At 26.9% G+C, this 24347-nt stretch overlaps 1 protein-coding gene across 6 annotated transcripts in view; it reads right to left on the bottom strand.

Moving 5' to 3' along the window:
- The window catches only part of LOC107453612 (protein Wnt-8b-like), a 52660-nt gene extending 29125 nt beyond the window's left edge, over nucleotides 1-23535 (bottom strand). Inside the window, exon 1 of one of the 6 annotated variants that reach the window (XM_043045372.2) lies at nucleotides 23426-23535. In XM_043045372.2, coding sequence (XP_042901306.1) covers nucleotides 23426-23469 — 44 coding nt within the window. In that variant the 5' untranslated portion in view covers nucleotides 23470-23535. 6 annotated transcript variants of the gene reach the window in all.
- Between the last annotated feature and the right edge of the window lie 812 nt (nucleotides 23536-24347).

The raw sequence follows: 24347 nt of genomic DNA, 5'->3' as shown, positions 1-24347 counted from the left end.
AAAAAAAAAAAAAAAAAAAAAAAAAAAAAAAAAAAAAAAAAAAAAAAAAAAAAAAGGTCGGAGGAAAAAAAGAAAGAAAGGAAAGAATAGAAAAAGAGAGGGACACTTTTTATATTATTTTACATATGTTGAAATGTGGAAGATTTTATAATAAATGAAGTATAAAGAATTGAAAATTAAATTTGAAATGAAAGGGATTCTATAACAATGACTGATAGTTCCAAGCGAAAAATGTCATATAGAGTTATTGGTGAAACGAAATTACTCAGAAAATTCAGCCAATTTGTTTCTACCAGATTCAGATAAATGAAACAATTATTTTTTTCCCTTTATAGTATTGTGATAATTGAGTTACAAGAAAAATTTATATTTATTGCATGTAAGTAAATTATAGAGATAAAATGGTCTTGATAACAATATTTTGAATAAAAATTAAGATTTAAAAACGACAAATAACTTTATTAAATTAATGACGATCACGAGTCGTCAACGAAATTACGGGAATTATTACAACCACGCAACTGAAACATATTTACGGTAAGAAATTTAAGAATCAAAAAGTTATAAAAAGATTTTTGTTTTCGATTAGGCGCGATTATGAATTAATGAGTCTGTATTAGTATAAAGATAAAAAGAATCCGTTACATTGATCGATAAAAAAAGAATAAATATTTTATGTTCGCTTTAAAAGATTAACTCTTTGATTTAATTTAAATATAATTCGATTAATAAAATAAATTTAAGTAATAAAAGACATTTTAAAAATTAGAAAATATGTAATGCCAAATACGGCATGACGATTATATATTAAGTCGATGTTGTAGACAAAATTTCAAGTTTCAGTATAAAAAATTTATAAGGAACCTTATAGTTTTTTACTCTTAAAAAAAAGCAAACCATTTTTTGCCCTTTAGTTTTTCTTTTTTGGTGCTAAAACTGTTGGGATATAAGTTTAATTAATATTTCAGATAAATATAAATTGCAATGAATGGAAAAATCACAGTTTAAATTAATTAATAAAATTACCAAGACATAAAAAATAATATTATTTTAATGCAATATGTTTTACTTTTTCGAATATAATTAGAGAATTAATAGTTTAAACAATGTAATATCTTAAAATGTTTAGAATACAATTACCAACGAAATATATATATATATATATATATTTATCAAAATCGAATTCCACATTTTTGTGCTTATAAAATGATTTTCTTAAAATATCCTTTATAATTTTTAAGGAAATTAATATATTTTTTGTCAATTAAGAAATGCAGCTTAAGTTTTTTAGTTAAAATGAAAAAAAAAATTTTTTTTTATATAATCTTGATTTTGCATAAATATACAATTAGAAAAGAGAATTAAAATTAACATAAGCAGTTAAGCGCTTAAAATAAAAATGTTTTTTACACCCAAAATATTTAAGTTAGGTATACATAATTTTAAATTTGATTTCATAAATTTCATTGTGATATTTGAAAATTTATTTTATAAATGTTTTTTATAAATGTTGCTTTTATTAATAAACAATGTAATTAATAAATGTTTCTTTTCTGAACGTGATAACTTGCTAGACATATATAAGTTAAATTTATTATACAATTTTAAATGAATTGTAAAATCTATAACTTTTAGCAAATAGCATAAATTGTCATATTATTTCGTATAAAATACCATAGCTATTTACACATTTTTTATTTTAAATTTGTATAAAAATAAACTAAAAATGTCATCGTCAAAATAATTTTTAACGACTGATTAATATGTTTTAAAATAAAAGAGTGTTAAAAATTAAAATTACATTAATTTTTGATCAAATGAATAATTAAAATGTCTTACCATGCTGCTGATTCCACCAATATTCCTAATGATGCTATTATCACTTCCGTGATTATCACATTTAATTTGAATATCCTCATGATTTTGAATTCACAGAGTCAAAATAACAGATGAACAGTTTTAAAAATGTTTTTGAGTCTTTCTTAGTCTTTTTAAATCACACGAAACAGAAACTTACTAGTCAACCACTCATTAATAGTCCAGTTTCGCTCAACTTTATAATCTTTTTTTACGATTTCAACCAGTTCTGTTATTATTATTTTAAAAAATCTATGAGCTCTGGAACGAGTTCATTTTCACAAAATCCATCTCACAATATGAAATTTCTTTTTTCTTATTCCGGAAAAGAAAGTCGCTGTTTGAAATTATAAATATATCTTCTCTGTTCTCTTTTCACTTAAAATTTTATAACTTTATTTAATCAATAAAATAATTATTATTCACTTTATTAATTCAAATTTTTAAATAATAAATACTTTAACTACAATTTTTTTTTTTTAAATGAATAAATAAAATATTTTTTAAAATTTAATATCAATTTTTTATGTAAACGAATAAGCTCTAATGTAGTGAAAAACAGTCGTGTTTTCAGTTTCGGTTTCTTTTCTCCGCTATAAATCCGAAATTAGCCGCCAACTAAACTCACACGTTGTTGACCACAAGACTAGGACCCCAGTAGTACCAAGAGTTGTAAGTGAGGTTTAAATGACAGATTCACACCGTTAAAACAGATTTTGTCAAGTTTCTTTACTAAGCCGACAAGATTTTACACCCCCTCCCCGGCCCCTTTTACCTTTTGCGGTATCTTCTATGGTTTTCTCAAGACAAGCCACACCTCAGCGGCAACGTCATCAACTATTACGCTGTTTGATTGGTCCGTTGAAGGAAAGGTAGGAATAATCACGCCTACATTTGCTTTAGGGTATTCTAACCTTATCCAAGCATGTGATGGGTATTTACAGGTACGCCGACATCACAATTGCTCATAGTTTACTTTTTTAATTAAAAGAAATCTTTCATGAGATTGCTTCTTGTTGGATCAGTCTTTGGCGATAATTTACTCATGCTCTTAGATCCTGAGAATAACATACTTGGCTCCTTTTTCCTTTTTTTTCTAACCGGAAATGTTATTACCATAGAAGTGTGGTAATTTCTTTTTCCACAATTCTTTACTCCATGCACATGTATTGGGAAAACGGGCTCATGTCTTGTCAGATCGCGAATTTCGGGATATTTTATTTTATCCTGACACTAGAAAACTGAAGATAAAATTGACCGAATTTTTTACATCACATTATTTATTGGATGTATTGCATATATTTATCAGCATACCATTTGCTCATCGTTTAGTCTCTCAACTTCTTGCTGGATTATGTCTTTAACATTAATTGAATTTATTCTGACTGATGCTCTTAGCTACAGAGAATAAAATACTTAACTCAATTTTTTTTTGCGAAACATTATTACATATATAGGGGAAACAGACACATTCCTAGTCAAATAGGGAATTAAACGATATTTAAATTTGTACTAACTCTTGAAAATGATATGCTAATTCGATTTAATCTTTTTCCACCACATTATTGCATTTAATAGAGAAACAGATATTTGCAGATATCCAGCATTCCCATGATTTACTCTTTTAATTTAAAGAAATGTTTGCTGAGTATTTTTTGTTGTATCGTGACAAATTGGATCTAAATTATCCTGAGTGATGCTCTTACCCTTTACAGAATGATATACTAAATTAGCTCAACTATTTTTTTTCCACATCATTTCCACATTATATTAGGAAAATTTGTTTGAAATTTATTTATTTTTTAGATAATTTAAGTTCAATTTTGATTTACATACATGAATATGCATCATCATCCGCATGGCATAATTAAGTTAATGTTGCGACATTTAAAAGCAGGTGTTTCCCATTTATGGTACATGCAAATAATGGTGCCCTGGAAAGATCACACGTGATTTACAATTTACAGGATACCTGGTATAGTATGCCTGGTATACAGGATACCAGGCCCAGCACTTACTCAACTAAATGATTCTGTAACAAATTATTAAGCTAAAAAATAAACTGTTTACTTTTATCATCTATATATTTTATATTATCATACAGTTTCTGTATTTTTATTCATGAAATTAATTAATACATCAAATCTATTATGATAATATGAGTTATATGTAACTATAAAATGGATTAATAATATTATTGCAAATTCTACATGAAAAACACAATTTTCCTTAACTTTTATGTTAAGCCAGTGAGCTTTATATAGAGTTTATTATAATGCAGATTGAACTGCATTATCGTCTAAAAAGATAGCACTGTAATTGGTGCAAAATAAATATCTCATACATTTATTTGAACAAATATGTGGATAAGATTTAGATTTTTACTGGAGTACTTTAAAAAAAATCCATCATGCGTAGATGACAAGATGACACATTAAATCGTTTGAATTGATTGAAGACACATTTACCGGATTTGGAAAGGGATAAAACTCTAGAATAGATAATACGACGAGTACACCATGTTAGAAAGTTTAGATAATAAATGGAGAACACAATTTTAAGCTTGAATTTGCTTGTACCCCCTCTAGGAATATCCCCTCTAGTTTAAATAACGTTCATTTTTAAAAGTAATTCGTTTGCGCCTGTTGTACTATTTCATGCTAAATTTCAGTTTTCATTTTGCATCTTAAAAACATATTTTAAGTATTCAAAGACAAATCTCTTCGGAATTGCATTTCAAAATCAAACGTAATTTTTGAGCTTTATTTTAATACGTTTTAATATTTTAGTAACTCGTAATGACGTTTAGAACATCACAAATGCCATCAGTCAATTATCAATTCTTTTAAAACTTGGTAAAGGTAAGTTACTTTAATTATATTCTATAAAAAATGGTAACCGATTTCGAAGAACAATGGTTTAATAGAATAATTATTTGCTTTAACAAATATCATTCATTTAAACCAACTGAAATTCGCTTTAGTAAATATTATTGAGTCACTAACTGAGATTATAGCAAATTTCAGGCCTGGATTATAGACTATTATATTATTTACCTTTACATCAAGTACAAAGTTTCTATGGGATATATGATTTATTATATTATCAACATTTAGTATTAAGTACAAGGTTTATATTATATTACGTTTTATATAACGGTATATTAAATCGAATGTAGTATTCTTATTTCTTCTACTGATTAAATTTTGCTAATTTGATGAATGTAAAAAGTGATTCTAAATTAATGGCGTGAAATTAATAGAAAATATAAGCAATTATTGTTTACTGAAAAACCAATATGAGGATTTTTATTTCCATTCTTTCTGACATCTCAATAAACAAAAATATCTAATATAAAATATTTCCGTATCATATTACGGTAAAAAGTACCGACAGTCAGTGTACCGGTACTTTTTTAACGTAAAATCCATTCTTACTGAAAACATTTACGGAAAAAAAATTCTATTATACTGTAATTTTTACTGCAATAGTTACAGTAAAGTCACTGTGAATCACTCTATTCAAATATGTATTACTGTATAAATTACGATGTAATAGTTATCGGTAAAGAAGGATTTTAGGGTACAATGGATTTTACGTTTGATGCCCCCAAAGTGCCAGAATTTCATACCATAATTTGATCCGGAATTATTTTACTGTGTAAAAAATTCTGCTGTCTGTTTGTCTTCCATGAGGAATTCTTCACAAGCGTGAATTTATTTTGTTCACCCCCTCCCCCCCCGCTTCTTTTTTTTTTCTTCTTTCCTTTTTTTTAAAAAAATCTTTGCGGCCAATAAAATACAAATAATCCAGTTCGATTATAAGAATGATTATTTTCAAAAGGTATACAAAAGCATTCAAAAAATCTCACTCTGATCTAGCGAGAAAAGTAGTGACGCATAATTCAGAAATAATTTTGTTGTTATAATAAAACGAAATCATTTTTATTATAGTAGGGTATACCATTATTTGTCCATCACCGTTCGTTTGTTGTTGATAATAAATATTGGTAGAAAAAGAAATTAAACCTAAATATTGTTAATTACAGATGGGCTTATTTCATTTTGAATACGTTTTTTTAATGTTATCATTAGAATTAAAAGTAATTTTTATATATAAATTATGGTAATATTTTTATTTTAGCAAAAATTATAATGCCATTTCTAAATAAGTTACTAAATACCATATGCTTTTTTTTATCTCCAAACTTCCATTATCATTATTACTGTTGTTATTATTATTGTTATTACCAATATTTATGAATATCAATTTAAGTCAAATATATGTATATAATCTACGGAATTCTTGATAATTGTTAAGATTTCAATAAATCAAAACACTATAAAATAATTTATGTCGTATAAAATGACTCTTTTCAGCTTATGTCGCATTTTTAGAACAGTCCTTAAAAAAGGACGCTAAGTATTAATGGATTACTGTATCTTCCAAAATAGATAACTTTAAAAATAAGAAAAGGGCTATTTGTCATTGTTTTAATCTTTCATTAACTGCTTATAAATCAAGATGTCATCCCATGTAAGTTGTCAGCGAGTCAATAGTAGATCTCTTTTCGGCTGCTGTTTGTGCATTTACGCCTAACAATGCAACAAAAGAGGCACTTAGAAAGGGAAATGCCGACTTTTCTTCTGGAATTCGGAATTACACGGATCTGCTTATGCAGAGTCATTAGTTATTCCCAAAAGTGACAATGAAACACGTTTGTGTAAGGTATAGGACTGTTGCAAGACTCACACTTAAGTCTCACCTCTATATTCTTTACTTGAGTTTCAGTTTAGTAAAAGAGTAAAAATAAGAATATTGAAAATAAAAATAATTTAAAAGTTAAAAATCAGAAGAAAAAAATTAAAATTAAATAAAAAGTTAAAAAGTTAGAATATAATTTTAAAGTTAAGCATTTGCTTGAAATTTTTTGGCAAATTTACTAAACACAAATTTTAGACTATTAGACTTCTTTAAAAATTGTGGAGAGCAGCAATATTTAATGTATTTAAATACTTCACATATTTAAATTTTTTTGCATCTTTTGATATTTAAATTTGATAATGCATAAAATTTTTATTCTTTCTATATTTTATTTCCATTAATAAATTAATTATAATCGGAGATAATGCTCATTCACGTTTAGAGATATAAACTATTTTTTACCAACTTTTAGCGTAAACATAACTCATTTTCTGCAAATAAAAGCAAATGAAAGTGTAAATATGTTTTAAAAATTGAAAATTTAAGCAAGCATGTGCAATAATTAATAACGTAAAATAATTCTTCTCTGTATTGATGTTATGATTATTTAAAAACTAAAAACTGTTTTATTTATCAATCAATTAGCTATGGGTTAAATATTAGCATTTAAAAAAAACATTTAAATAATTTCAAATCTTGCTTTATTTTAAATTTTAATTTCTTTTTTTTTTTCATTTGGCATTTTGCATGGAGTTATCAAACGAAATTTAACGCTTTTTCAGAATAAAGTTTCCGGATAAGTTTCTCCTTACTAATTTTTACGATGGTATCAGAAAATTTTGAATAAATACGCAAAATATTGTAGAAACTTCGTATTGTATTGCACAACTTCGCATTAGTAGGCAAATTAATAAAAAAAAGGAAGAATTTTAAATAATAAAACAATAATTAAATAATTAAAACAACGTCAATTGAAAAATCTAACTTTCCGATTGATTTTTTTTTCTATTAAAAATAAGTATAACTAAGATAAGTTTTTAAGAAAACTTTTTTAATTTTATATTCAAGTTCAATCTTTAATCATATATTTTAAATTTTTGGAGCTGTGATAATTAAAAAAAAATTGAATGGTTAATTAATTTTACTACAAAAAAGGAAAACAATCTAGATAATTAGTGAATTTGAAAGATTAATTTCTAGTATTGATTTAAATTTAAACTTTGAAAGTATTTGCAATTTATGAGTATTTAATGTTTAAAATGAGCAACTTTGCACATTATTTTAAAATTGTTTATAGCACAAAATCATTCTTAATCTTTAATCAATTTAATTTTAATCAATCTTTTGTTTAAAAAAAAAATTGCAGCAAATAATGTATCAAAATTTCAACAATCAACTGTAATCGTTATCACTTTCTTTCCCAGGAGAAGTGGACAAAGTAAATTTTTTCTGTGAGTTTTATTATAATTAAATTTTATTACAAATTCTAATAAAAGCTTTTATATGTTTTATTATAATAAATTGAAGCATTATGTCAATATGTTATTTAATAATAAAGTGCACATAAACCAATAAGTCAAATTATTTGTTTATTAAACTACGATACATTCAGCACATGAAAGTGCATGAAACATATTATAATTTTAAATGTTTCAAAATAAAACTTACTAAAGCTAATATCATTTTCAATAACATTTCATAACGATGAACAAGTTAAATTTGCACTAAACTAAATATTATCAAAGTATTAATAATAAATAATAATTTTAAATAATATTAAGAAATTGCTTACTTCATATAGGATTTAAAAAACAGTCCGAATATGTCAAACATTAGAAAAAAGTATTTTGATCATCGAAACAGTACAACTCTGTTTAGAACAGAGCTTGAATCGTGAAATAGGTTGAGTCTTCACTATCATATTACATATCTTTTTTTGATTCTTAATTATAGACCGATAAAAAGTTCAGTGATCATTCCAGTGAATCAAAGGCTATTGGTCAACTGTATGATAAGCAACAGCCACCAATAGGTAGACTCAGTAGAATTTATTTGTACAATTAGTTAAAGTTGAACATTTTAATATGAACATCAAATAATGGTAATTGGTAATGGAACATCAAATAATGGTAATTTAATTTACATTAACATGATGGTAATGAAATAGCCTGATAAGCAATGACTGATAAAGGAAATAATTTACGAATAAAATTTAATTTTGGGGATGTTTTACTTATGTATTTGAATGGTTAATTACAAAAATAATATTAATAATAACAACAAAAATAAATAAATAAATAAATGAGAAGAGAAATTTTTTTCACCGACAAATTAAAATAATCACGTTAAAAATATAACCATCATTAATACAATTAAGAAAATCTTTAATATCACAATAGTATAAATAAATTAAAATAGCTTAGTGCATAGTCAGTTTCTATAACTTGTAAAGGTTTAATTCAAAATTATGAAAAGAAAGCTCTTTTTTCAATCACATTATAGGCTTTAGCAAAATTTTAATTATTTTCTAGATTAGCACATGTAACATTTCAGGAGTCGATAAGGCATTTATCAATTAAGCTAAAACTGACCTTTTCGATGTACGTTTTCTAAGAAACAATTAATGATATCACTTTGAAATTTTTTGGGTATGTTTGAGATTATAACAGTTGTGTGCTGTAGAATATGTTTTGGCATTAACAGGAGTACTTTTGTGTTATGAAACATTTTTGATTAAAATTTTGAAAAATTAAAAATTCTCAGTTCATAATTTCTTAAAAAACTTTATACCAAAGATATGAATTAACAGTTATCACAGTGCAAACATGTATATGTAAATATTCAGTGAAAAAAAAAAACTGAAGAAATATCTTATTTAGATGTTGAGAAAAGATACATCGAAAAAGGTCAGTTTTAGCATTATTGGTATATGCGCTACCGACTCCCTTCAGCGTGCTCTTTAACTCTTAAGTATTAACGCTCTGGTAACTTAACACAACGCACGGAAACCAATTAAAGACCAACCCTAAACCATTATTATTAATATTATTATTATTTTATTTTGTTTGCATATTGATTTTTATTTTGGCATTCGTAAAAATCAATATGCAATAGGAGCTTACAGATTTATTAATTAATCTTACATATCAAACACAAAGAATATTTCCCTGACCTGTTATTGTTTGCCTCTTTATCAACAACTGTTATGAAAAACAACATTAGCGAAAAAGAATATCATAATCACAGTTGGTATAGTAAAAAGTAGGATTGTACAGATAGCTAACTTCGCAATCACAATTACTTTTTAAACATAGCACATTAGGAAATGTACCATTAAGATTAAATAAAAATATATTTTTTCAATATAAAAAAGTTATGATTATAAAATAAAAATTTGTAATGCAATGTTTATTATAATTCCGGAAACACGTTCCACCGTAGTAAAAGCTACGGAACGACGTGTCGACGCGTTCCGGTCACACTACAATGCTGAACTCCAAAGATATAAACTAATTTGTTTCAACATTGAAATTCGGGCTGTGAATTTTAGGTTAGAATTTTAGTAATCCGTTTAGTTTCAATAAACAGTCCTTAATATTTAGTGGTCATTCTGTGAGTTGTTAGGCGTGAATGTTCGATTATGCTTTTCAAGAAGCAAGAAAATAACTATTTTCTTTCTAAAATTATTTATTACTCTAACTCTAAATTTTTCTCTACCCTCGAACTCTGAATTTTTGATACTGAAGTCGAAGAGAGGAAAAAATTACCAAGATTGTGCAATATTTGTTATTTTTATGAGTAAAAAAATCATGAAAAAAGGATTTGAGAGAAAAATTACGGATCCTGACTTAATTTCATTTTAAAAATGACTTGCTACACTGTTAAGTGCACCGTAAAAAATGGATACTTAAATATCACGAAATTTTCTTCGTTTTTTGACAAAACCGTTTCCTAGCAAATTCTCCAAGTAAATTTTTCGTCTGAGTCATGAAACAACTATCATCACTTCTTCGAAGAAACGAGTTTCGTCAAAATTAAAAAAACATTTCGCAATTCTATTTTTTTTTACGAATAAAACAAAAATTTGCAGTGCCTAAGTTATCAAATTTTTCTACTTATCCTTTTATCGCAAGTACCATATAGGTGAATCAATGACAACCTAATAAGACAAGAAGGACCGATAAAACGTAGAAATGAATTAAACCCATGCACGAAGCGGGATTAGGTATCAACTCCTTGACCACTATACATGCAGTCGGCTAACTTAGTCACTTCATTTTCGATCGCCTAGCCTTCATTCTAGATCATGGGTTTCCAACTGGCGGTCCGAGGGACGCATCCGGCCCGCGAACTAAAATATATTAGTTGTCATTTTTTTGCGAACAATTTTCGTAAAAAATCTATATGGGTTTAAAATACTTTTCTCATTAATAAAAACCTAATTTCTTCGTTTCTGTGAAATTTAACATACCAACGGTACAAAGAAATTTATTTTTCAGGTTTTGCATCCAAGAAAATATTTATTCAAATACAAAAATAATTGTGTATGTTGCTCGCTTTTTATTTCATTTTTTTCGTATTTTGTGAATATAATTTAGCATGTGCGTATCAGAAATTTTCTCGAAGAAATTCTCCGATTTAACTTTCTGAAACCACTCATTTTGGACGGAAATATTTAAACACACATTTGTAAATTTTAAATGTAAATATCTATTCTCTGGTAGTTAAAGCAGACAAACCTCAATTTTCTTATTGAATATTTTGTGTGCTGCTATGTAAGTTTTAATATCTTAACAATTAGATATCTGTCGCACATTAATTGTTTAATTGTGCACTTGAAAGTTATTGTAGCCCGAATTTTTATTATTTATTTAATATTTTTTTAAATATTATTAATAACAATTCAATTTTTTTTAAAATCTACTTCTTATTTTAATTTGTAATTCAATACTCTTGTTTTGTACAACTTGATAAAATTCGGACAGTAATATTTAATGTTCCTTCAAACATAAAAGAGTCCTACAAAAAATTTTGATAAAGTTGCGGCCCACCATTTGATTTGTGTTTTTAATTGTGGCTCCCGGCCTCATGTAAGTTGGAAACCCCTGTTCTAGATGATGATGTGGTTTCGAGTTGAGGAAACTTTTTCGCCATATATTTGAGAGTTCGTTTTATTTAGAAGGCTATCAACTATGTCCTTGAATTATTATCTTAAAAGCGAGGGCATATACTACTAAATTAAGGGTAATTGTAATTAAAAAAGCAAAATTTTAAAAATTTCATCAGCTTTCTTTGAGAAAAAACATTCCTAAAATATGAAATTCTACTTTTTTCTCTTAGTCTGAAATTCAAAGTGTATGTGCTGTAATCATAGACACTCATGACAAATTGCAGACAATTATTTTAAGAACAACATGAGATATAATGTTTAAGGTGGTGTATAAAATGTGAGAAAAAAAACTGATTTTGAGATAAACGTATTTAAATACATAAATTCTATCCACTGTTAAGACCTTGCATAAAAACTGCTATAACTTTGCAAATAAATAGAGTATGAATAAAAGTAAAATATTTTTGGAAAGCTAAGAGTACATGAATTTCAAATATATAACAAAATTAATCTATAAAATGTTGCCCATAATTATGTTTTTACACTAAGTCAGATACCTTAAAGAGCAAAACGAATTTCAGATCTACAATTCACACATCCTAATTAAGCAAAATTTAAGTATTTGCGTAAATACAACAAAAAATTTGTTCCTCAATGACATCTATTATTCCCTTAATGAAAGAAATTACTTTAGGTTTTTAAATTACACCATATTTCCGTGCCTACAACATTTTTGCTTGCATTTAAACTTTCACTCTATTATTTGTTCATAATATTTTATAGAATTTTACCATTAATTGAAAAAAAATTTCTTCGCTTATCTCAATAATTTAACAATATTTTTAATTGCAATTTTTTTTTCTTTGACCAATTTCGTATATTTTTATATTTAGTCAAGACCCACTTGAATATTTCCAGCAAAATAAACCCAATAAAGAAAACATAATTCAAATAATAACAATAATATATGTATGAAACAACGCTATAATAAATTCTTATTAAATACAGCTCTAATTCCAAAAATATCAATTTATGTGGTAATGGCGTTCTCAAAACTTCGTGCGTGCAAAGAAAGACTTACTAGTAGCGATATTCTATTACTTTTATATTGGGAATTGGGGACTTTGTAATATCATTAGGGGAGATTAAACACTGTAACAACGAATAATATATGTAAATCCAATGAAATAAGACAGGAAATACGCGTTTAGAATCTATGAGAAATATTACGCCAAATGCTATTATCATATTTAATATTTCCTTTTTCTGAGATTGCAATAATGTTTATTCTGGGTGGGGAAGTTTCGTGTGCGTTTTTTTTTCTATTATTGTTTATAAATTCTATCAATTTGTAAGTTCGTGTACATTTAAAATTTATGTAATTTCAAATTTTAAAAAAATCTTTCTATAATGTTTCAATAAAAAGGTAAATGTATATATAGAGGATTTTTGAAATATTTTTTAAAATAAAATTTTTCCATTTTAATAACTACATTGTATCTGATGAAAAGTTAAGTATTGGTTTAAAGGTGCATATTTTTTTTTCTTATTATTTTTCTTTAAATTGTTTAAATAATCCATGTACTAGTGGTGATACTTCGGTATCTTGATGACAGTTCCTATTTCTATCCAAATTAATTATTTATCTGCTGTTATCATTAATATAAAATATTAATGATGCAAATTTTCTAAAAATAGAAATTCTAAAAAATAGAAATTCTAAAAATAGAATTTTCTAAAAATAGAAATTTTCTAATGATAGAAATCTAATATTTATCTGATGAAAAAGTTTCTCAAAATTTTTCAATGAGGAAATACGAGTCGTATCTTTCGAGAAAATTATAGTAATAAAATCATTAAAGTTTATTTTAACCATGTCAGATGTCTCACTTTATATAAGGTTGTAAGGATTTATTGATTATGGGAGTGGATTTAAGGATCACATGAGACTTTCTGCTTTTTTATTTAAACAAAATTTAATTATTAAAGAAAAATTAAAATATTAAGTAAAATGTAAATATTTCATTTTGAATGATTTAAGACAGATTAAGAGGTATAATTATGTCTAGATCCAAAATTTGATTACCTAAAAAACTTTATAAATACCATTAATGCAAATAATGCCCTTTAAAATGCAAAATCCCTTTAAAATTATAAATATTTTCATTCATGTAAGAATATATAAAGCAATGCAACACATGATCTACGTTCATTAAAATTTGAAATAAATGTTGTTTGCTGAAGTAACGTATCAAAGGAAAAAAATATTGACTTCTGAACATTTTTTCTTTGTACATAATTTTAGTGAACACATAAACTTCTACCCTTACTTCATATCAGAATAATAAAAAATGGAAAAAGGATACTACAAAAACTTTAAAAAAAATGACATAAAAACCTATAAAAATGTCCATAAAGAGAAAACATGTCCAAAAATGCAAATTTCATAAAAATTCGGGTTTTAGTTATGTCACAATTCGCAATATATTAGAAAGTAAAATTATAGTCATGAATCCTTTGTTATAATTTCCTGAACTTTTATTTTTATAATTATAAGAATTACAGACGTTGCTTGTTATTTATTGCACTTTGCTTGAAGGACAGTAAAGCATCACAGTTCTCAAAACAGGCGACATATTCAGAAACGAAGGCGTTGTCACGAACTCTTTATGGTTACAAATTTTCAAGAATCCTATGCACCGGTCAAAATGCCACTTCTTCAGTTGACTACGGTTGGATATTAAACAAACGCTTTCCGTTTTTCCTTTTATTCTTATTTTAGGTTAAAAAGATAATTGTTTTTCCTTAACGCAAATGGCTTTAGGTTAATTATGCTTATATCATAAATGTTTATAATGGAAATACAAATGAAAACTCAAAAAAACTTTACAACAGTCATGATGACACTTTTACAGCTGGTAAATGACCATGGTCAGCAGGCATCTTACAAATAACTAAACCCCCTTTTAACTTTCCTTTCTTTTCTTACTTAAGTTGAAAAGATAATTTGTTATTAAATGCACTTTGCTGTAAGAATTGTGAAGTATCACAGTTGTTTAAAACAACAATACTTTTAACATGTAAAACTGTGGTCAAGAATTACTATAGGTTACAAGTTCTTAGAAATTCCACACATCCATTGCGGTGTCGAATTCCTGGTTGACCAGAGTTAAATTATTTGCAAAGTCTTTCCATTATTTCTTTTTTAAGTTCAAAGGAGGGTCACATATTTAATTCAACTTGCTTTACGACAGATAAGGGCTGGTTAGATCATAGCTGTCTATAATGGTAAAGGTAATGCAGTCAGGAAGACTTTACAGAAGCCATAATAACACTTTTAAAGCTGGCCATGGCCAGCTTACAAATAACTAAACCCTTTCCTTTTTCTTATTTAGTTGACGAGGTAATCTTCTATCTCCTATATCTAACCAGGGTTGCATTAGGACGATACGCCCATCTGCCACATCTAGACATTTGATATAGATATTCCACCCACCTAAGGAACACCTGCGACCCGGTGTCCGTGGGGTCACGAGTTTAACACTTTAGGTAACAATAGAGACAGAGGCCCTTTTTATTCTGTACATAATGGGGAGAAAAAGGGCTGAATATGGTAGACAGAGAACATCATTTTAACAAGGTATGGGATTCTCAAGAATAAAGAATACAGAAATGTGTCTCTGTGTCCATCCTTTGTCCACTGAAGTTAATTCTGGGGTGAAGAGGCAAAATAAAATGATCTCTTGTGGGGAGATACAAAAAGTAAGTGACCATTGGTTAATTTAGATAGATGCCATGGGACTGAATGTCCAGAAGGCTATCAAGTAAATTTAACCCCTTCGCAAGAAAATGAAACCAGAAATGAAGCGTTTTGCAAGATATCAGTAGACTGGAACATTTTTTTACTTTTTATTTTTATCGTTTTTTATTTACTGTAAATGTATCAAGCATTGTAAATTTTTTGAGAGTATTGTAATTTGGAGCAATGTAAGTATTTTTTCATGTAATAAATTCACCGTGGAGAACATTGTACAGAATGTATCATCCTTCTAATTTTGACGTGGAATAAGACCTATTGTAAATAAATAGCTAATTCCTCTTGCTTGTACATCTCTATGATGCTTCGTCAGATTTTATTATTATTTTTTCATTACTTAAGTATAAATTGTGACACCCCATATGTGAATTTAGATTACTTCTTTTTTAAGAGGATTCAAAAAATGCATTTTAAGGGTCGTGAGAACGGATCACTTATATGTATGATTATTGCATTTCTTTTCCTTGTTATCAACGTTGGTATTAATTATGTATGCAATTTCGTGTAGTTGATAATAAATCCATCTACGAAAAAAAGAGCCAAGGTGGCTCAGAATTTTAGCAGTACAGCGACGGTTATAAATAAAATAAAATATACGAAGAGTAATTTTCAGTAGAGCCTTTACTTCTTCTTTTTATTTATTCATTTTTTGTTCCTCTGTTACCCGTTTATTTATTTTTTATTTATTACCTGATCTGATCAAGGTTTAATTGTTATTAAATTGATGTAGAAAATAATAAAAACGAAATAAAAAGCGAATGAAAGATTTATGCTAAACAGTGTTAGATTTTACTCATTTTATAATTTTTCGTGCGAAAATGTGCTTTACTGCCTGTACTTTTATCACAATGCTCCTCTAAAAAAGGAGACAATTTTTTCTCTCTCTGCATTCTTACCCATGAACGGAACAAATTGTTACAGTTGTGCCCAGAATAATTTGGTTCAGACATCAGTATAAATCATCAGTTGCGTATGAATTGATTTCATTGTTAGAAAGCGAGAAATACAAGTTTTTTGCTGACGTGATAATTCTTGAAAGCTCATCTTTTGAGCAGAATAAATTATTAAAGTTGGTGAATACCTTGTGAAGATAATGCAGTTTCTGTAGAGTTTTAACTCAACGCATTTTAACTCACCTACAACTTATTATATTTACCCGAGTTCTATGTTGTTCTATACATGCTTTTGGAAAAAAGGAATCTTCCAAGATGAGCAAAAGAATTTAGTCTGAAGGTAACGAACTTTGTCCTTCTAATTTGGCAAAAAGAACTAACCATTTTAGCAATGGTATGTTAGCATCATTCATAGCAAAGTACCAGTTGTTACCATTCGTCAATACAGCACACGTGACTAGACAAACTATTTTCCTACGAACCACAAAATAATTTTATTCTAACACGAATGGAAGTTTCTATGTGATGCTCTTAAAATGCCCAATATAAAGTTGCTTTGCTTTTCCATCACCACCATGGGATTTCCATGGTAATTGGAATGTTATTGCCTATAATTTTTGGGAAGCAATAAGAGTAGTGAAAAATCAAAGATGAAGTTTATCTGTCAATCGAAAAGGAAATAAAAGTCAGGAATGAACATTTTAAGAAAATATTTTTACTGGATACAGAGCAATGGAAGTCTCTTTCAACCGCTTATATAAGTATCACCAGTGATTTTGTTGGATTTGTAATATTAATAAGAGGAAAACAGTTTACTTTTATTACCTCTTCTGTCAGTAAGCTTAACTGATTATAAATTGGTTAACTTAACTTTTAGAACCGCATATTGGAAAACGCTTTTTCTATTGCAAGTACTCGGCTTTGTTTGGAATTAAGCTATTTGTTCGATGCATTAATGAAAATTGATATGGATGCTGTTATAAATGAAACGATGGACAATTAAAAAATATTTTAATTTCTTACGAACGTGTGAACTTATATGGTTTTGTACAAGAGGTTGTGTCAGATTTCATGAATGAAGATATTGAGTATGATTATTTTTTGCAAGAAAATTATAATCTAATTACATAATTTAATTATGGAATTATTTTATTTTTGTACAGTATTAGTATCTACTAAAACCAGATTACTCAATATTTCTTGAGTTATGCATACGTTAAAGTCAAAATTATAAATCCATCCATAAAATGCCTTGATATTCCATAGACTTCGTATATTAACAGTTACGTGTATAATAGGTCTTCTTAATGGTATTCTTTTGTCATCATAATTTTTTTCGAAAATTTTTTATTTTTACGAAATTAAAGTCGTGACTTTTTTCTCCAGTGAATAGAACATTCCTTTTCTAGTGATGCGACTTGATCCAGTTTCGAATCCCAGCAGTGGCTGGTTGATACAAATTCTGCTCCCGGCTCACACCGATCAAAGTACGGGTGTAAAATATCCTGAGTGGTATTCATGGGCTAGAATCCGCTTGCCGTATGGCTAACCGTGTGTGGTTTTCATGTATCTCCTTCCCATGTAACGCAAATGCGGGTTAGCTCCATAAAAAAGTCCGTCACAAAAGGTTATAATATAATCGGAATCGGGTTATAATATAAAATAAAACGTTGGTTAGAATATAGAATAAAATAATATAAACTATCGCGATAAGAAAAATAATAATTTTATAAAATACCTAAGTAAAGCATATAAAATTATCCGATACCATACTTAACCTTAAAATGCGATGCATTTTGTAAAATGGTCAGGTATTCTGCAGAATGGCAGCGTTTCATATACAATTTAAGCTGAAGGCAGAAATTTATTGCTTTTTGAAAATAACTTTTATATTTTTGAGAAGTAAACATCTTTTTAATGATAACCGTATTGTGACTTTTATTTTTCATACCTTGCCAATAGAGGACTTATCATTCTGTAGAATGCCTAGGTAGCACACAATAACTAGATACACACAGATAATAGACACAATAAGGTAAAATATATTATTTCTCTTCTATTTTATAATTTGTCTAAAAATGTCAGGCATTATTTAAAATGCCAAGCTATTCCAGTAGAATGCCGGTAACATAGACATTTTTTATAATTACCTTATTCAGCTATAAGTTGGAGCTTTGAAGAGCTTTAACTATTCAACTTTAAAACCAAGCGAAAGTGACATCTATCGGCAAATGTTAGGACTATTCAACTCTTAAATTAACACCAAACATTTTTTTTTTTTTTTTAAGCAAACTGTTATAGAGTTATTTAGTTTTAGAATATATAATGAAAGATGTGGTATAATAAAGGAGCTTAGTGTAGCAATATTATTAAATTGCATTTTAAAAATTCTCAAGTTTTTGAAAGTTAATTTATATTGTTAATTTTTCAACTGGAACATTTTTAATGGAAATTTGTTATTTATTGGTCTTGCTACTGACATACATTTAAAAAGTTAATTTTGAAAAACTGTCTTAATGATGACTTAACATGTCTGATTGTTAATAATTTTGTAGAATGTTTTTTTTTTTTTTACATAACGGCAGGCACTGAACTTTTTCGTTCTTCGCCATAGAAGATGCCGGAATTGTTACTCATTTAGCGTTACCCAGTGGGCACCTGTGAACCAAAGTCACGGAGGCGAGCAACGTTACCCACGCCATACAGCCACAAACCCTTTCATAGGGTGGGCCACATTCACTAATTCACACAACAGAAGACAACACAGAGAGAGAAACATCCATGCCCAGAGCGGGATTCGAACCCGCGGCCATTGGCTCCGCAGTCAGACAAGCTAACCACTCGGCCACCTTGCCGGCATTTTGTAGAATGTAATTTAACATATTCTTTCACTAAACTCTTCTTTAATTCTGGTTTTTAATAGCTTCGCAGAAACTGTTTCGCATAAAAAACAATTATTGCATTTTTGAAAATTAGATAGAAATATTTTTCAAAATAATGAGTCATAAATTCCGCATGATTTATCCTTCAAATTATTAAAAACTTTCATTCGAAATATTATTCATTCTTCTTTTCATGTGAAACGGCTTTTAAAAATATGCTTCATTTAAGAAAACAATTTTAAAATGATTGCCGAACCTTAAATACATTCATAACATACTTTTAAATGTACAATTGTATTTAGAATCTGTAATAAAAAGAATTGAATATTATAGCATAAAATTGGTTATACAAAAATTTTTAACTTACTGAAAAAAATAATTAAATCTTAATCGAAAAGCTGTTTTTCTTTATACTAAAAGGTTCATTAGTTACTTGTATAATTTGTATTACTTCACAAAATAATAAGTACGTTTTATAAATACATAAAAGTGGGATATATTTTTTGAGAAAATTGAAATATTTTGGTTAAAAAATGTTTTAAAAGATTTCAATAAAAAACAAACATTTTACACTTGTTTTTTTTTTCTTTCTGAATCTAAGTGGACAACGTCTATTTATTAGCAATTGGTTTTTAATAAACCATCTGCGTCTATAATTTCAAACTTGTGCAGATGTTTTTTAATTTTTTTTTTTTAAACTTTTCTTCTTTAAAGGAGCCATAGCAGTAAACATAGAGTTTTATTTATGTATTTATTTGAGAAAAAAATAGATATTACTAAGTTCTAAATAAAATAAAATATTTACGTTGTCACTCTTGTGTGCAAAAATAAGCTTCTTAACCAAAATTATTATCACACAATAAAACGTTTAGTGATGTGTATTATTTCGATTTCTTTATTTCAACAGGCCTATTTAAAACCACAAAAGAAAAGCAGGTATATTTTTCAGATAACCTTTCAATCTATTATTTTCTTCCTACTAAAGTTTCATTCACATTTAGGGGATTATAGCCCCCTAAACGCCCCTTAGTCTTCAGCTTTAGAAGACCACCGTGCGTCTAAACGCCGCCCTAAATTCTTAAAAGAGCAAGACTCTAACCACCCCCATTTTGACCAACGGTCAGCGAAAGTATGTAGAGTTTGATTAGATGGAAGTAATATTCCAGTATGTTGCCACGCAGGTGGTCTTAAAATCGTACCCCAATTTGAGAACAGAAACCGCCAAACGAGAAAAAAAAATTGTGAAAAATGAAAAAAACGTCTTCATCTTGCGGCTGCATTATAGAGGTAGGTAGTCTTTGCAAAACACTTACTAAAAGTTCCGAAAGTCTTAGGGTGTCTTTGATGACTATTATTTTGCAACGGATGTGTGAATTCGAGTGTTAGACGAAAAGGGTCTTCCCGCAGATTCTTCATTAGGGGCGTTGTTTTCGGTTGGTTGAAGTTCCCTCTAAATCTCCTTTAACAAAATAATAGTAATAAAAGGATTTGTGACTCCTACCAAATGAAATTATCGTTCTGAATATGCTCAATTATTTCGAGGTAATTTGGTGATAGTGTAAACGGAGGAAATGACGTCTCCATTCAATTAGAGAATTGAATCAGGGTCATGGTAACAATGGGGTAACTATTGTTAGAGATTTTAGAGGAAATTTTAAAAAAAAAATCAAGAAATTTTAAATTTTGTAAATGGACAATGTAGGAATTTTCTATTATTTTTATTATTGTACTCGTGCTAGTCGTTTTAAAAGCAAATTAATTTCGTAAATACCAGCATTTCTGAAAAGTAAATGGTATAATTGAAAACACTGTAAAAAAATTCCGAACCAAATTACGGTACAAAGTAGCTGCATTTTGAGGGCGTCATTCGTAAAATCCATTTTTGCTGTTAAATACTCTACCGTAATTTTTACAGTAATATTTATTTCATTAGAGTGAATAAGGGATTTTACAGTAATTATAACTGTGAAAATTATGGTGCATGGAAGTAAATATATAATAAAATACCCCACCAGCGGAAATAATTTTACAATCATATCTGTTTCATTAGAGTCATTAAGTGATTTTACAGTAATTATTGCTGTGAAAATTACGGTGCATCAGATTTTTTGTTCCGTAACATGCTCCGTAAAAAATGGGTTTTGCGAATTAAATTAAATTAAATTAAATTAAATTAAATTAAATTAAATTAAATTAAATTTGTGTACGTAAGAAACGCTTGGATGATAGCAAAATTCACCATTTTCTTTTTCAATCATTTATTGAACATTTTATTTTGCTTTAGATGATTTGTAAGCTTTAAAATGTCACGCGAGTTTAGACTTTCTCACATTTCTTAGCAATGTATTTCATCTTGCTCAGTCATTTCAGTCACCATTGTATCTTGGAACTTAGTAACTCTTATCCCAATGCAATAAGGGATAAATTGAATATTATCTTATAAATACGATAACAACTATTTAAACATTAAAGAAATTATAATGTAATTTAAATTTCATCAATCTTCGCTTTTGAGAATCTATCACTTTGCTCTTTCACTCCAATGATTGATTGAATCTGACTGTTTGAATAACATACTCATGTAAGACTGCTTACTTAAAATCCAAAGAAGTGTTTATGGAAGGAAGAGATTGAGCTTTGTTATGGAATTTTATGAATTTTGCTCAATATACTTGATTTTCCTTACCTCATTTACTACAAAAGTCATACAGAATTTTCTGTTTGTTTTACTGTTACAAATTTTAATGCTAAGAAAAAAAAGATAAACGTATTAATAACAATAATAATATTTAATTTCAAAAAAGTTATTGTTTTATTATATATATATATATATATATATATATATANAATTTATGAAAATATAATTTATGAAAATATAATTTATGAAAATATAATTTATGAAAATATAATTTATGAAAATATAATTTATGAAAATATAATTTATGAAAATATAATTTATGAAAATATAATTTATGAAAATATAATTTATGAAAATATAATTTATGAAAATATAATTTATGAAAATATAATTTATGAAAATATAATTTATGAAAATATAATTTATGAAAATATAATTTATGAAAATATAATTTATGAAAATATAATTTATGAAAATATAATTTATGAAAATATAATTTATGAAAATATAATTTATGAAAATATAATTTATGAAAATATAATTTATGAAAATATAATTTATGAAAATATAATTTATGAAAATATAATTTATGAAAATATAATTTATGAAAATATAATTTATGAAAATATAATTTATGAAAATATAATTTATGAAAATATAATTTATGAAAATATAATTTATGAAAATATAATTTATGAAAATATAATTTATGAAAATATAATTTATGAAAATATAATTTATGAAAATATAATTTATGAAAATATAATTTATGAAAATATAATTTATGAAAATATAATTTATGAAAATATAATTTATGAAAATATAATTTATGAAAATATAATTTATGAAAATATAATTTATGAAAATATAATTTATGAAAATATAATTTATGAAAATATAATTTATGAAAATATAATTTATGAAAATATAATTTATGAAAATATAATTTATGAAAATATAATTTATGAAAATATAATTTATGAAAATATAATTTATGAAAATATAATTTATGAAAATATAATTTATAGAAGTGTAATTTATAAAAATATAGTTTATAAAAATTTTATTCATCGAAATATAATTTATAAAAATATTACTTATAAAAGTATTGCTTATAAAAGTATTACTTATAAAAGTATTACTTATAAAAATATTACTTATAAAAATATAATTTATAAAATATAATTTTTAAAAAATATTACTGATAAAAACATAATTTATAAAAATATAATTTAAAAAATATACTTATAAAAATTCTTTTAAAAAATATTTAGTGCAAAAATTTTTTTTTTAATATTTTATTCCCTTTAATTTTTTAGAAATCCCTTTCCCATGACCTAAAAGGATAAAAGGATTGACAACTAAACATTTCTTTGACTGACTAGTTTCGAAGTGCTAGCTGGATTACCATATAATTCCCAATTCATTTGAGATTAAAATAAGACCCGTTTGGAATGTGAGAGTTTCCTTATTACAAATGTCTATTTGTATCGCAGACAGTAATTAAACAAACCTAGAACATACCTGTATGTATTATTATCCATCAACACAGTTACAAAGTAATCCATGGACCACACACACTCACCGATAACAGAAATACAAAAGCAGCTTTTTGTCTACTGTAAACAAGTACTACTTCTCACACCTTTCTTCATTATCAATATTCACATATAAATCGTTCGAAGAATGTATTTGCAGAGTTGTAACTTCGAATCGAATGCATCACGGAGTTTGGATTTTCTAAAACAGTCATGTTTGCATAAGTTATTTAATGAAGACCACACAGAAGATTTCAATACGGATGCACTTGATATGATTATTTTTCTAAAGAGTAAATATGATGTGTAAAACCAGGTTAGAAAAAATTCTTCGGATTAGGGAAAAAGCGTTGTATCGTTGGATGTGAAAGTTATTGAGAGTAAGTATACAAGCTTAACCCCTCTTGGAATGTATCATACGAGACAGTCCTTTGATGTATTTGACAATAATACAAAGGAGTGGGGAAAATCGAAGAAATATTACTCATCAAATTATAGGCACCGACATTTAGTTTTTGGTACCTTGTAGTTTTGAGCTTAGGTTTCTCGTGGGGGAAATGGCACTTTAAACTTTTGTTTTGAAGAACAAATATTTGTAGTAAATTTTTTTTATGAAAGTTTAATATTAAATTTTCATAAAAAATTTAGTTTAAGAAATATAGGAATTTTTTCAAGGGGATATAAATTTATGGAAAAGAACTGAACTGTTCTTTTAAGAATTCTTTATCAATGAAGATTTAAACTTATGTTCTAAGTACTTTTATTGGGCCGGGATAGCCTGGTTGACAGGTCGCTGTACTCACGTTTGTGGGAACGGGAGTACGCAATCATGAATGGTGAATTGTAAATGGTGACTGGTGCACGTTAAATCAGTCAGGTCACAAAGTGCACCGTGTTCCCAAAGGAAA

Source organism: Parasteatoda tepidariorum, chromosome 3 (assembly GCF_043381705.1).
Source record: "Parasteatoda tepidariorum isolate YZ-2023 chromosome 3, CAS_Ptep_4.0, whole genome shotgun sequence".
Taxonomy (NCBI): Eukaryota; Metazoa; Arthropoda; class Arachnida; order Araneae; family Theridiidae; genus Parasteatoda; species Parasteatoda tepidariorum.
The sequence above is the reverse complement of the archived record's forward strand: the minus strand, read 5'-3'. Positions and strand labels throughout refer to the sequence as shown.